This window comes from Calonectris borealis, chromosome 1 (genome assembly GCF_964195595.1).
Source record: "Calonectris borealis chromosome 1, bCalBor7.hap1.2, whole genome shotgun sequence".
Taxonomy (NCBI): domain Eukaryota; kingdom Metazoa; phylum Chordata; class Aves; order Procellariiformes; family Procellariidae; genus Calonectris; species Calonectris borealis.
The window spans coordinates 110,683,193-110,698,600 of NC_134312.1; the positions used below are offsets into that span (position 1 = coordinate 110,683,193).

General features: G+C 35.8%; 1 protein-coding gene across 1 annotated transcript in view; it reads right to left on the bottom strand.

The window, feature by feature from the left end:
- Positions 1-4,708: 4,708 nt before the first annotated feature.
- The window catches only part of TMPRSS15 (transmembrane serine protease 15), a 58,806-nt gene continuing 48,106 nt past the window's right edge, over positions 4,709-15,408 (bottom strand). Inside the window, exons 21-27 of the mRNA XM_075140596.1 lie at positions 14,399-14,494; positions 10,864-10,913; positions 10,240-10,414; positions 7,953-8,134; positions 7,610-7,705; positions 6,554-6,693; positions 4,709-4,864 (exon numbers count right to left, since the gene is read on the bottom strand). Of these exons, the coding sequence (XP_074996697.1) occupies positions 4,709-4,864; positions 6,554-6,693; positions 7,610-7,705; positions 7,953-8,134; positions 10,240-10,414; positions 10,864-10,913; positions 14,399-14,494 (895 nt within the window). The remainder of the gene's footprint in view (positions 4,865-6,553; positions 6,694-7,609; positions 7,706-7,952; positions 8,135-10,239; positions 10,415-10,863; positions 10,914-14,398; positions 14,495-15,408) is intronic.

Genomic DNA, 15,408 nt, shown 5'->3' on the forward strand with positions numbered 1-15,408 from the left:
ATTTATTTGCACTTAACACAGTTTTTGATCCTCAGGCACACAAATTATTTTATTACATATTAACATGGTCACTAGCAGAGATAGCCACCATGTTGTGACATTGATCTGAGGTGGAAAAACTCAAGGATTCATAAAAGTAATTTGATGTCATATAATGAATCCACTTTGCCAGGGAATGACCATAACTTTTTGACATATTGGTCCAAGGTCAACATAAATCACTTGGCAAGTGATACCTCATTAATGAGGTGTCCTTTGAAGGCAGCCATTAGGTATTATTTAAGTAAAATATTTTTTAATTTTTCTGAGGAAAAAAAATAATATCACAATGGGCAAGAGTTTAAAATTAAAATTACTTGTTTCAGTAAATCTATGTAAAAATACATTAAAGATCATTTAAATATAGCTAATAGTTTGTTAGGAATAATGTAGTGTTGGATCAAAGAGAAGATAAATGGCTTTTCTTGGAAGTGGAACTAATAGATTGGTCCCAACATTACTCAGACTATTAGCTAGAAAAGCATTAATTATGTTAATTGATAGACAGATTTAGAGGTAACCTTGATGCGTTTAAAGTCGTCTTTTAGCGTTATTATTAACATCATTAATGTCCATTCTCTTTGTTTCCTTAAGAGCTTTCTGTGCCATAAGAATGGTTTTACCAGTCATTAGGAGTAGATCTTGGGGTGGTAGCAATAGCACTCTGGCTGATTTGTTGGTGACAGTCTGGTGCTGTAGCAGATAGTTAATGGGTTTTGCTGCAGTTGCAGCAAGAGTTCAAGAGCACGAATTCAAGCTAGTTGGCTTTCCATTAATACAGATGCAAAACTACTGCTGGGTGGAAGTTGGGGAGAGCTGGACAGAAGCAAAAGCGTGTTACTCTTTGGGTTGCCTACACTGTGCTAGCTGATGTTGACCACAGCTTCAGACACAAATATGTATCAATTTTTCTGAGTAAAGGAAAAAAAAACCACCACAACATTGAAAGTTCAATACCACTAATACTAATTGTGCAATGCTATTGCTGAAGCGCTTTTGGAAGGCATCTTTTACTTCCTCTTTGAAGAAGCCTTCTTCTGTAGTTCGGGTTAAGCATTGCTATTCCTACTTACAATATTCTGTAGTTTTTCCAGTCAGTCAGAATTTCCTTCTTTGCTCAATCCCTTACTTCAATTTCCTTTGTAGTGATTGTAAATAGAGAGAAAGTACTATGTTTCCGCATGATCACCAAGGCCAGAATTGTTTTTCTCCTGACTTAAGTATTACTTAACTCAACGGAGGGCAGGAGATTCCTCTTTCTTAGGAACAGTTGCAGTAAAAAACTTCTTTTTTTTTTTATGGTCTTGAAGGATTAACTCCCCCAAGAAAATAGGGAAGGAGGGAGAGTGAAGATTTACATAAAACTATTTCTTGATACGTTGTGCTTCTAAAGGACATGTAAAGGTGTAGCAATTGATGTTCTGATTAATGCGGCAGAAGTGACAGAAGTCATTTCCATGCAGCAATTAGGAGAATGCAAATACCTTCAGATGTTTTTCTTACAGAGTGAAGGTAATTGCTGGGCACTTACCAGTCTTAAACTCTGTGTGAAGGAAGAACGGAAAGTGGCATGCAATGCTTTTATTATAATGAACTCAAATTCTATATTTCTAAATAAGAAATATTGGTTATTGGGACAAAATATTTCCATATCATATCACTGGCTTAGGGGAAGGAAATAGTTTCCTTCCATGTATTTCCTTCACTTAGGATGTTGTTCCTAGATACCAGGTAAAATCTAAACAATCTTAAGAATCCTATGTGGAAGACTGCAAACGGTGCATAGATCAAACTTACAGTCTTACAACGTCCACCTTTAAGTAGATGATTCTCTTCCATGCAAAATATACAAATCCCATACATACACAAATTCTTTCATCTTTATTTCCCTTAGTAAGTAAGGGTAAAAGAGAAAAGAGGGAAAGATAGGTGTGTTTCACACTTACAGAGAGAAGACCTAGAAATTAGACTTTATGCTGGTATTTCCTTTGGATTTGTTGGGGCTTCCAGAAAAACAACAGCACATATTTACGTGACATGGTCCATTAGTGGCAACAGAATTGCAATTTAAAGAGAAAAACAACAAAAAAAAACCCAACAAAAAACCCCCAACCCTCTCTGTCCTTCATATTCACATTAAACTACAGAATGGAGAAAGGAAAATGGTTTCCAATTTCAGGTGACAGATTGCATCAACTAGAGCCACTTCAAATAAGCTTGCTGGCTTTTATAGACAGCTACAGGGTCCCCTCGCGGTGACCACACTCCCTTCTGCTCACTGCCTCTCTAAATCTCTTCCAAATGGCAGCAGTAGGTGAGGCAAGGAACTGAAGGATGAACAGTAAACCTTAGCTAGTCCTCAGATGGATGGCACGGCTTCAGTTTGGCATTTTAAAAATGTTATCCTCCTCCTCCTCCCCCTATTTTCCCCAGGGAATATAATTTTTCTTTTTTTCCATAGTGATCTTGGCCTTTTGCAAGCAAGAAGGATCTCAGAGAGAAAGGTCTTGTTTCCTTCTTTAATCTTTTAAACTTTTTTGGGTACAAACAAATGTAAGTCAGCATCAAGCTTCCAGCGCCTGTTTCAAAAGCGTCTTGGAGCTGTGACTCAATTGAAAATAATCCATTCTCTAGACATAAATTAGTTGATATAAAATGTTTATTTTTAATTATACTAGTCTAAATTACATATATGTTTCTATACCAGAGTTTGTAACAGGAGATTTTTTACTCTGAGGGGATGGTTTGTTATTGTATACCTCAAAATACATCTATGCTTTGCATTTTGAGAAGCAAAAAGTACACATAAATAGAAGTATATTACTGTATTTCTGGGAAGCACATTTTCTAGTAACTGGCTGCTTTGAGTTGGCTCTTGTATTTTATTAACAGACTGAAACACCATTTACAATAGTGATGTATGGTAAATAATGCAGAAATCATGTCACATTTTAATTAAGCATTTTAATCTAATTGCTTCGTCTGAATCAATTCATACTGATAGCAGAATGCACTTCATTTTCAGTGGCTGTCTTCAAGTGAAGGAGAGTAACAGGAGAAACAGTAGTCCACTATGAAAGATAAGATTTGCAACTTTAACAATTTAATGTTAAAAACCGTGTGGTTTATATGAAAGAAGGTGTCTAAAACACCTTTTATCTTCTCTCTGGCTTAATTGCATCTCTGTGTTCCTTGTCATCACAGATATATTGATAAAGCTAAATATTTTGGTCTGGACCTACTCCTCTAATGCTTACGAAGACCTGAAAACAGTTTGGGACTTGATATTTTTTATCAGTGACTGCCAACCTGTGTTTGTAAGCTAGCCTGCTATTTTGAGCACTTCATATCTGCATTTAGTGTTGTAAGCACCACATGTGGGAGCTCCTGACAAAAATCATACATCTCTGTGTATATGTGTTGATACACATACACAGTAAGTTAGAATGCATTTTGTATTTTCATGCAGTACTTTGGAATTAAAAATATATTAAAATAAATAAATAATTAAAAACGTATTAAATTCCTACACTGAAAACAGAAATAAAGGAAATGCATCCTATTACACTAACATTAAGACACCACTGAATTTAAGGCATTTCAACAAGTAGATAAGTATATTTTAATAGAAACCTATTTAGAAAAGAGCTCAAAAAGATAAAAAAACCTTTTCTTCTTCATATTCTTTCAGAATGCTGTAATGGGCTATCGTGATAGTTTTTATACAAAGCACAAAATCAGTATTAAAAGTCATCAGTACAGAAAAAGCATGAAATATATCAAAGGAACCCTATTACTTTTTATTCACCAGGAATAGCTGATACTCATTATTGTCAGATGTTTTTAAAACCATTACTTTTTATGAGAGGAAGTTGCAGTATTGTGAGTCCGTGCTTGGGTGTACACAAGCACCTATCTATAATTGCTTGAATAATTGCCAAAACACTTGCCTAAAAAGAAAACTAAAAAGCTATATTCAATCCTTATTTAACTCTATTAATTCCAAAGGAATTACACAAGAGAGGACTTTTGGCTTACATTCAGTTTATTCATTAGAAAGCAGCATGATACATGATCAGCCTTTATGTACAATCCATAAACCTCATTCCAGAGCTTTTTATAATAGACAAGACAGAAGAACTCCCATGAGCCCAGTTTAAACAGATAACATACACCTTCATTTTGATATGTGGTGAGATGACTGAGAAGAGTTGACTATGCATTGAAATGAAAATGCATGTTGAAAAATACGGTGTAAAAATATAAGAACAGGTAATGTTTGGCCTGAAATTAATAATTTAGACGATTTTTCAATAAAGGATTTGCAATTTGCAAACAACTTTCTTTTTTTCCTGCCCATGCTTTGTAAAGCCCTCCACTATGCATTTAATGCACAGGTGTTCAAAGAAACTGTTTCCCCATGGTCTCATATAAAAGAAAAAGTAAAATGGTAAAACTATTTATTAACAAAACCACAGCATCTATTTTGAAATATTGCTCTCAATTGGTAATGGAGTTCTCAATTATTAATATTTTCCTCCCCAAAATTTAAGTATTTATTCATTTTCTCTAAATGTGACATTGGAATGCCAGTCTGGTTTACATCATTATACAATGACTTACTTTCAAAGCTTACTTACTTCTATTTCTATCATTAAAAAATATGAAGCTAATAGATGATTTTTTTGATCCAGTCCACAAGCATGGTGACTCGAACATACACTCCTGGTCGTTTGGGAAGTGCACACTCATAGCCAAATGATGTTACACCAACCAAAACCCACTTGTTACCATCTTCAAATGTCAGAGGGCCACCTGAATCTCCCTGCAATATGAAATTCAACAGTTAAAAGTGAACAGTGTCAACTCTGAAGCAGAGCCTGTTTATGATGTTTTGTTCATGTTAATCCTTAAACATAGGCATTGTATCCCTATATGTCTTGGGCACCAGAAGTGAGATCAATATGATTCTTCTGTGTGGAAAAATTCTTGAGATAATCCATTTCCTTTTTTTCTTTTTTTTTTTAAAGGATGTGATCTTAAGCTCTTACCACTCTTTCATTACAGGACTGAGTTTCAAATGATTTTTTTTGCTTATTACTTTTATGTTTAGCCCTTCATCTTTCACAAAGCCTGGGTAAATGTGTAGGGTTATTTTTTAGTTTAATCTATTCAGCCAAAATGCAGTTCTATTTTCAATCACCCCAGAGTTTCTGCAGTTTCGGATTTAGAGAAAAAGATGGCAAGATTGCCAGAAGAGGAGGTGTCCTTTTCTCACACGTCCTTCTCAATAGTTTAGCAGACGTAGTACTGCAATAGAGTGTGGGAGACCAAATCTGATTCATCCCACAGCCTGAGAGAGGGATGAGTCAGCCATGAGCGTCTTGTTTTGATGAGAAAGACAACAATGACTATTTTTCATTGTCTATCGAGTTAGTTGAACCAGTATTATTTTTGTCTTCTCATGGCCCTGCGAATGGAGCTTTACTGGCGAGTTCTGCAAGGACTCGGCCATTAAAATACTTCTACCCTTAACTCTAGGGCATCCGCAAAAGTTCAAAAGCTCTGACAGCAGCCTTAAGGCTGAAGCACTACCAGAACTTGCTTGTTTGTCTTTGCTCATGGTTGAATGGTCATTGATCACAACGCTGGTCACTTGTACTTTGTATCAGACTATGGTACTACACTGCTTTTTTTCAGTATGAGGTTCAGAAGGTTCCTTTTTAGGAAAGAGGAGAGCCACAGAGGCTGAAGGAATGGCAAGTGAAATTAGGCTTGCACACACTCCTCCTTCTAGACTAAACTAGCCACTGCACCTGGTGAAGGCTTAGGTTGTGAGGGCAAGGCAAGAGCAGTTACGTGAGGGTGCTCCTCATCAGACTTGAGGAGAACCTGCCGGTCTCTATGCCATAGACTCCATATTGCTGGAAGAAAAATTGTGTGACAGCCAACTCTGACTATGTCCTCAAAGAGAAGCAGTGTGTTATAAACAGAGCTGTAATGGATAAAAACTAGATCCCCAGGAAGCAGCATATGAGATCAATGCAGAAAGGCAGCCTCTCCAAAATACTGTGGCATTCACTTACAAAAGGTCTCCAGAGTCTACAGATTCTGGGGAAAAGCATCACTGCTCTCCCTCTTTATCTGCATGAAGCATTTCTGAGACTTCAATCTATTTGATATTTATTTCTCTGTACTCTGCTTTTCCTTAAGCATGTCCCTCTTTCCTTCATGGAATTACTCAGCAGTAATTATTCGAAGCTTAGTGCAGAAAATTTCCAGTCCTTATATTTATCTCCCTCCACGGTTGTTTATGTCAGTATGATACAAAATAGATTTTTATCTTTTCAACTTGTATACTGCTAAAGTATTAAATGGACAAAATACTGTGAGTAGAAATTACATTCGTGGGCAGTGATTGTCCTGGTTTTAATGATTGGAGGATCAGGGAGCATTTTATTCAGTAATTAGTTGTGGTGTATGCTAGCAGCGGAAATGAATCGCTTGTATTTACCTGACAGGAATCTACTCCTCCTATGTCATATCCCGCACAGATCATATTCTCAGTAATACTATATTCTGGCATCCGTTGTTGGCATTTTTCATTTGAAATGAGAGGGACCTCTGCTTCTTGCAATATATCTGAAGTGGGACCTGATGAAAATACAAAGTACGTTTACCTGATGTAATAAATATGTACATCCCGCTCGGAACACCGATGGTTTTGTTCCTGTTCCAGCATGTACTGAGCAGCAGGAAGCTCTGCCTCACCACTGTATTATTCAGGCTTATACCCCTGTAACACAGTCACTTACTAATCGGTGCTCATTAACTGAATCCTGTCTTTCATTTGTGTAATGGGACTGAATTTGGTTATAATTAAATCAAGATTACTAAAATCAATGACTATGAACTCACTGTGGGGAGGTGTAAGGGATAATTAAGGGCTTAGGATCTTGGATTGTCCAATGTTTCCTCACTATTCATTGTGTAACTGTGATTGACTAGTTCAAGTTTTTATAAAAATTTCTGTTACTAGTTCCTATCCAAAATTTTAAATGCAATTTTATTCTGAAGATGTAGAAGCAAACATGTACAAGCAACTGTGGAAGTGAAATGGCATGTTTATTATTTCACAGAGACTCCAAATCTGGAGCATGTGGTATACAAACAAAACATACATTTCACACTACAGTCAGTATGCTTGACTTCTAAGGAAAATCATTTGCACTTTTTCAGGAAGACTAATCTTCCTCCTCTCCTACCCAATATCTGGAAATAAGATGTATATATTTCATACTGAGAAAAGTAGTCATCATAACTTCTAAGGGCATGCAATAAGGTTTTTGCATAATTTAATGATCTTAGATATGTATATTTTTTCTGATAAATATGTTATAATTCCATTACTTTGCTTTAGAGAAGGAAGAGCGGAGGGGGATAGTTCCCAAAGTTTCATATGGAGGAGTACCTCTCTAAACTATACAACCTTAGCAACCCCTGTGGAATCAGGAGGAAGCTTTCTCTCACAGCTTCATGCCTGTCATAATTTTCCAAGCAGATGACTCACCTTCGTTCATAATACTACCCCAGCCAGCAATGGAGCAGTTAATTCCTGGTAAAAACTGTTGATTTTTTTCTGGTAAGCAGATAGGTTGTATGTAATCTGTGAATGAGAAACAAGCAATCAGTTTCAACCTCTTCCCTGTATTCAGGTTTTTATGAAGTCACATAAGAAAATATTCATTAATTCAAACCCACTTTTTGGGCAAGATACCCAGGAAGTACTGGACCGACTCCAGAATGATTAAGTTGTAAAAAATGTACAGCCACCCCATCACCCTCATAAGCTTAGCACAGTTAGAGTTTTGCATAATAGAGTAAATCTGTTTTATGGGAAAATAACAACTCACCTGTGTATTGCACTTTGTATTGAAGGTGCATGAGAGCAATATCACTATCTTTTGTATGCTTCATGTAATGAGGATTTATAACTATTTGATCGATATTTTGAACCACTGTTGAAGGCTGTGTCATATCTGATTGGTCATACAAGCCAAGAACTGCTTTCCATTGAGATGGTTTTAATTGCCTCCTAGAAGTTGCAAGGAATATTCACAATTATGAATGATTAATGAAAGTTTTGAAAAATATGTTAGGTGAAATGCTAATCTTTAACCTCATGGTAATTCATAGCATTTGCAGATTTTGTCAAAATAAATAGAATGTAGTGGATGTGCTTACAATTTTGTGATAGTAATACTATCTTAAACATCCACACTGTAGAAACATGTGATTTTTTGATTTTTTATGTTAAGCCTATGCATTATTTATAAAGAATTAATCAGACAGTAGTGCAGAGGAGGAAAATACATTAACTAAATTACTATGGCTTTTTCAACACTCTGAAGAATACTGTTGACTGCCCACTAGGCAATTAATATCAGTCCCAGTTAGAAAATTATTATGGAATATCTAAAGAATAATAGGTCTAAAGTGTCACTGGAAATGCTGCAGCTCATAGACTCAGAAAATTGGTCTCTTAATTTTTTAATCTAAATCGAAAAAGATATGCTAAATATGACATAATCTGCATTTTTTGCTGAGCTACGCATGCTGGTTTGAGGCTGTATTTAAGTTAGAGAACTTAATTATTTGCTATTTTTTAATCAACCAGTTCATAGTTTCAAAAATATGTTTTCAGCCTGATTGTTGGTTTCTGCTGATCCATTGCTTTACCATTAAGAGGTTACCTTGTTCTAAACTAGGAACGTTTAAGTGGTGAAACACTGGCACAGGTTGCCCAGAGAGGTGGTAGATGCCCCATCCCTGGAAACATTCAAGGTCAGGTTGGACGGGGCTCTGAGCAACCTGATCTAGTTGAAGATGTCCTTGCCCATGGCAGGGGGGTTGGACTAGATGACCTTTAAAGGTTCCTTCCAATCCAAACTATTCTATGATTCTATGATTCTGAGTTAAATGTTCAGAACTAAGGTGTGAAGCTGCAAGCTCCCACTTAGGAAAATACTAGCAAAGTCAAGATGATAAAATGAGATATAAGTGAAAATAGAAAGGTGATTTAAGTGAAAAGGAAATACCAAGACAGGTGTGGATTTATTGTGTGAAAACTAGGAGGGCTTTATCCTTCTCATTTCAGTGTCTTTGTGTGGAATATAGCTCCTGTCATGCAATGAGGCAGCATTAATGTATTGGCATAGTCTCCACTGCCTTACTACTTAGCTATTTATAATGAAAGCTCTACTGTAATTTTGAATATTCATGTGTCTTGTTTTGCCATTCCAGTTTCTAGGTGTCTTCTACTGCACTTGTTTTTATTATAGATGTTATGGAAGCAAACCCTAGAAAATATTTAAACATGCACCACTTTGAATGGTACAAATAACACCATCTAGAGGATATCCAATATTGCTTAATCAATGCACCTAAATCAAGATTCATTCCAATGATGCACAGTAAGTCTTGATCAATCTCTGATAATATACAGGAGAAACAGGCAACACTGAGTTTACCTTTATGAGGTATGATGTCATTCTTTATACCACTGGCAGAGATTCAACTACTTAATGAAGGCCCACATTAATTATGGGTTAAGTGCAAATGCTCGGCATTAATACCATATATTTAAAGTGCAATTCTTCACGCTCCTTAGTTTCCATGATTCTCTGCTTTAAGGTAAGGACCGAGCCTTTACCAGAAAGTAAAGGAGCCTTCAGCTAGCCCACAAGTGATTCAAAACACAGTAATTAAACAGTGAGCTAGTTGTTAATTTTTTATATCAGTGTCACAAATTATTCATAATCTGATGCCTCCTTAGTGAACCTGCACATAGAAAAAGTGTTTCTTCATCATCATTAAAATCAAAAAGAAAAGACATGGCATGGATGTCATACGGCTGTCTCAGCTAGTTGGAAAGATGCCCTGGAGTCAGTGGAGAGAAAGAGGCACTTATGAATTTATATTAATTTCATTCTGAAGTAAACCTCTAGAAACGCTCTAAAAAGTGCCACTCCCCAGTGATTTCAGTATGATCCTTTGAAAGTGTGTTTTGCTCTATACAGGATTGATCGATGGCTCAGGTCATACTTCAACCCAGCTTTACTGGTGACTATCCACCATTTGGATGCTTGCACGTTGTGGGAGTGTCAGAATGTGTTAGCTTCTGAGTGCAACGAACATTACCCATATACACAGTGTGCTGCTGTCACCAGCCATTCATCACTGACAAGGGAAGCTCCACAAACAGGTCTGGAATTAAAATGGAGTGAAACTATCCAAGGCCAAGCCTCTCTTCTGGCATCGCTTCCACCTACAATCCTTGTTCCACTGTTCTGAGTTACCGGGTGTTTTCCACAAGCTAAAATAAATAAATAAATAAATAAATAGATAAATAAAGATTTGTAGATTTTTAGGGGGGTATACCATGTTTTATTAGACTAGCTAATATTCTTGGAAAAATAGGCTTTGTAGTATCTGAACTGCTATTCAAAAATACTGTTACCATGGAAAAACGTTTGGTGTTTTATAGCTGAAATCAAGATGCAACTTTATAACTTAGATTTAGATGTGTTCTTTCCTCACACCTTCTGGATTTTTTATATGTGTGTTTTCAGTATAGACCCATCTCTAGTGTAAACTTAACTCTGAAAACAAGTGAAGACTGTAAATTTTCCTGTGTTTATATCATTAGGAGTATAGCTTTTATAGTCCATTCTCTAACCTTTCAATTCAAACTATAAACATTAGGCTTTACGGACTGAACAATTTGATTTCTGTGTGAGATATTCCTAGGGTATGTGTACTTACGTTTAATGTTACATTGCAGATGAACCACCAGGTTGTTTAAACAGTGTTCTCTAGAATGAAAGTGCAATTAAATCACAAGTATCTGCACACCAGGTAACTCTAAGTGACTGTCAAATATACATACACACACACATACATATCTATAAAAATGTATCTAAGCATATATATACTTTTATATATAAGTACATTAGTTTATCAGTATCAAACTGTTTGATAGTTTAATTTATTATTTTGTCCTACATGTTTTGTCCTACATGTTTTAATTATATTTTAATTATAAATATACAACATTATATTATATATAATATTAAATGTACATATTCCTCTTCAATGGACACTTAATTGGTGTATGTTATGAAAATAAAAGTAGACTCCCCTTGTGTTTTAGGGAAATAAGTCATCTGTCTGTGACAGATTCTCAATAGAATTGTAACTGCACATAGTATTTTATCTACCTTTTCAGATGTTTTCAATAACTTACCACTAGAGATCAGTGTGACCAAAGAATTTAAGAGGTTAGTTTGATATCACTGTATCTTTTTACTAAGCTTATAATGCACTGTAAAATATATAGCTGCATATACAGGGTTAGAAATTACTTAGCAGAGATATAAAACTAGAGTCTGAAGAGCACAAGACCACAGATCAAACCTACTCAAGCATTTCTGATACCCAGAGGTTTTAAGATTATCTTTATAGCCTGTAATGAATCTGAACACTTGGGACAGTGTGTGTGCTAGCAATTTAAATCTGATACACACAGAAATATATCAGAGGAAAAAAAAAAAGTCTGCCAATGCCTAGTTTACAGTATGCATTTCCACATGATTTTTAAATAGAAAAAAGGAAGGATACTTTAAATGTGATAGGGTATTATGCATCCCTCCCTATGTTTGCTCTAAAATTTGGTATCTGTTGTGAGGGAAATAATGCATGATGTGACCCAGCATTTTCTCAATGGCATAGTGGTGCAAGAAGGGCAAGTGAGACTGTGACCACCCCCCACCTCCCTAATTAAATCTTCACTACAGAGGGGATAAGAATGAGATATGCCTCAGCCCGGAATAGTCTCACATAGCCATTTTCCACTTCAAGATAGATGCATAATTTTAAAGCTGTAATTTAAAGTGGAAACCAAATTCTGTGATTTGTATTCAAATCCGTATTGACTTCATAAGGGTGTCCCTTGGTAGTGAGACAAACATCAAGGAGGACAACCAGAAATGCATAAACCTACAGGAAACCATCTTCTGCATAAACTTCATAGCCATTAAATACTCTTGACGAAGCTCCCTCCATAGGCTTTAAAAGGGTAGTCAGTGGTACTGCATATTAGCTCCTTTATCCAGTCCTATGCTTTCTGTTAAGTAGATGCATCCAACATGTCAGATTTGTCCCTATTTTTTTACATTGAAGCAGGGAGTTACATGTAAGGAGGGTCTTTGTCCCACCACCAGTACCTACTGATTGCTTTAGTAGAAATTACTTCATGGACCTCTGTTTTTTCTTCTTTCTGAAGCTATCTCACAGTATGAAAACCACTTCCTTGCCTGCACTTCAATTCACCAGTCCTCAGCTGCCTCTTGGTCAGCACAGGAGAGTCCAAAAGGCAAGAGAGGCATTGCATGTGCTGAATACCCATCCTCTGTGCCCCTCTGAGTGTCAACTATGAAGCAGCATGCCGGGCAGAAATCTGGAGTAGTTGGGACATCTGTGAGTATGATCTTCACTTAGGACTGGCAAAAGCAATTATGCCTGTGGAATCTGCTCACATATATCTTCAAGGCAGGATTTTGCCCTGTTACAAAACTATCCTGCCAAGAAATACATTATCTAAGCGCATCAGAGAACAGTTTTGCTGTCTCTGCCACCACAGCTTTCAAGTCTTATTGTATGTGCCCTCATTTGCTTCAATGGTAGTTACGCTTGAATAAAGACCAAAGACAACGTGAGAAATACATTTTATAATTTGATTACCAGTTAATGAATTTGGTTTTTTAAATTATCAAATCTGTGTGATCTTTCTATCATTCATTACATGTACAAAAAAAGTGTGCAAATCTGTAATGGTATCACCCTGTAAAACAATTCCTATCAGCTGTCCAGATGAAACATGGTAGAAGATACCTATTTCTGCAACAGAAATACAACTAAAATGAATGAACTTACTCCATTTCCTCCTGCATTAATCACTTTTTAGTGTTTGATAGACATTAACAGAAGACATCTTTAAATCATTACTGCTCTTTAAGATCTCTTGTGGCAATGCTGGTTTAGACATCCACTCAAGAAAAAAAGAAAAATAGCTTGCAATGATATTCCATTAGTTTAAGATACTTTCACCACCAGTGAGAATGATAAATGTTTGGGATTAAGAGAGTATAATTAGAACATAAAATGTATCTTTTTTAGAATTTTTTTTTTACTGTAGATAAAGTACAGCATAGCAAATTAAGAATTCTCTCCTGCTTTGTTACTATGTGGTATGTTTATAAAGGAAACCTGAAAGAACATGGACTCTTGCCATGGTTTCAACATGGTTTCAGCATTTTAGCAATTAGACAGTAATTTTCTGCCTCAGTGCTTTTGCTAGGATTCCAGGGAAATGTGTATAATAAGCTCTCTTATAAGCAGAAAGACAGTAATTGAAGTAATTATATATATTTTTTTAATCCGATGATGACAAGCCTTTCTCCTTTTGGAGGTGTACTGTAAATCTCAGAATTTCCTGAGAATATAATCCTATGCTAACGTTACATTTTCATTTAATCTACAAGAAACTCTACCTGTTTGTAGGACCCTTCAGAATCACTTCAGCTGTTGTTTAGACTGAGAAAGATTAGAATATAATCGAATGTATTCCAAGGATCATCTTATCTAATGATTCACTTCTAAATGTGGAGACAAACCCAGAAATCATTTTTGAGTGGGACTAATTTGTCTAAATATAGATACCTGTCTGTGAATTGCTTACCTTAGCAATCCACACTTAGTCCTAAGTTTGTATCAGTAAAGTCAATGGATTAGAGTGTGACTCATCATATTTCAAGAGGTGCCTTGATGGATCATAATTTGTAGTGCTTATTTTTCTCTAATGATTACAGAGAGAACCTGGTGTGGTAACTACTATATAATCATGGGTGAATGTCACTCCTTTTTAATTCTTCTACTATATTATATATTCATAATTTAGAGATATCTAGATGACAAATGTTTTGTAAAAATAGCAGTATTTATCATTTCCACAGTAAATGTATAAAGACTTCACTTAAGATTGTACTGAATACTAGTTAAAAATGTAGTAAGCAGATGGACAAGAATGGAAGGGGGAAGAGTGAGTTGTCCAATGTTACACAGAATTCCGCAATAGTCTGTATAGAGTCTATTATAGAGAATAAAACCTAGATATGTTTATAGTCCATACCTCATACAGAATCATGTTACCTCTCAGATAAACTCGAGCTAGAAATTAGTGTGTAAATGATCACCACCATACTTTATCCTTTGTATGAGGAAGAAACCTCACTCTACCCACCTTTTTGTAAATATTAGGCTGTGGTTAGCTGCTTTGGTGATGTTGACAAACGGGCCTTCTCCAGTGAATAATACAGTTGATGACATATTTGCATCCCTGGAAGGAAAGGACACACACACATATTTTTAGATATTTATCCTGTTCCACCAGTGGAGGATTGTTTGGGAAATGATTATGCTGGTGGAATAAACTGCATCTTTTTTTTCCTGAAATAATGACTATTTATCAGGAGATTTTTGAGGCTTGAAACTCATATGGATTAAAATGTGACTCTCATACTTTCACTCTTACATCTTATTCTAAGATTTCTAATGCTACAATAATATTGAAAGAGACATAAATTAATTATTTCAATAGCAGTAAATTATCAGTTTCTGCTTTTCTGTGCCACAATGAAGGGTTTGCAGTACCAATTCTTAAATAGATGGAGCTAAAACTTAGTAGGCAGAAGGGAACAGTAATAGCTGAACTTTGGAATATCACTTTTTTGAGGGAGGGTAATTACATTAATACCGTACTTCTATACCTAGAGAAGAATTAAAACTATATTTTATATCATGAAGAATCTAATGGAATAAATGCTACCTTCCTTGGAAGTTAAGTTTCACCACATAGATCTGTTGAAATCAAAATAACTCTTTGTGGAGTAAGTCAAAGCTGTCATGTTTGCTATTGAACAGAATAGTTCCTCTGAAGTGGGGTGTGCTCGACTCACTTTTTTTGTAATGGTGGCCTTTTGAACGCCAAGAATGCTTTGTACTATTGGTGAGATAAATTGTTTTAATGTTTACAACCCATATCCAGATTTACTTTATAGCCCATTCTGCATCATATACTTCGTGATACTGCATATGACCAGCTTGGAACATACACCCAAGCAACATATTTGCTTTCTCTTGAGGAAGCATGGGGAAAAAACAGCTGTGGTCAGACTACATAATTTTTTTGTGAGTGACAGCTTACTCCCATCTGACCCTTTAGCCATACATATCTCAGGAGCAAGAAGAGAA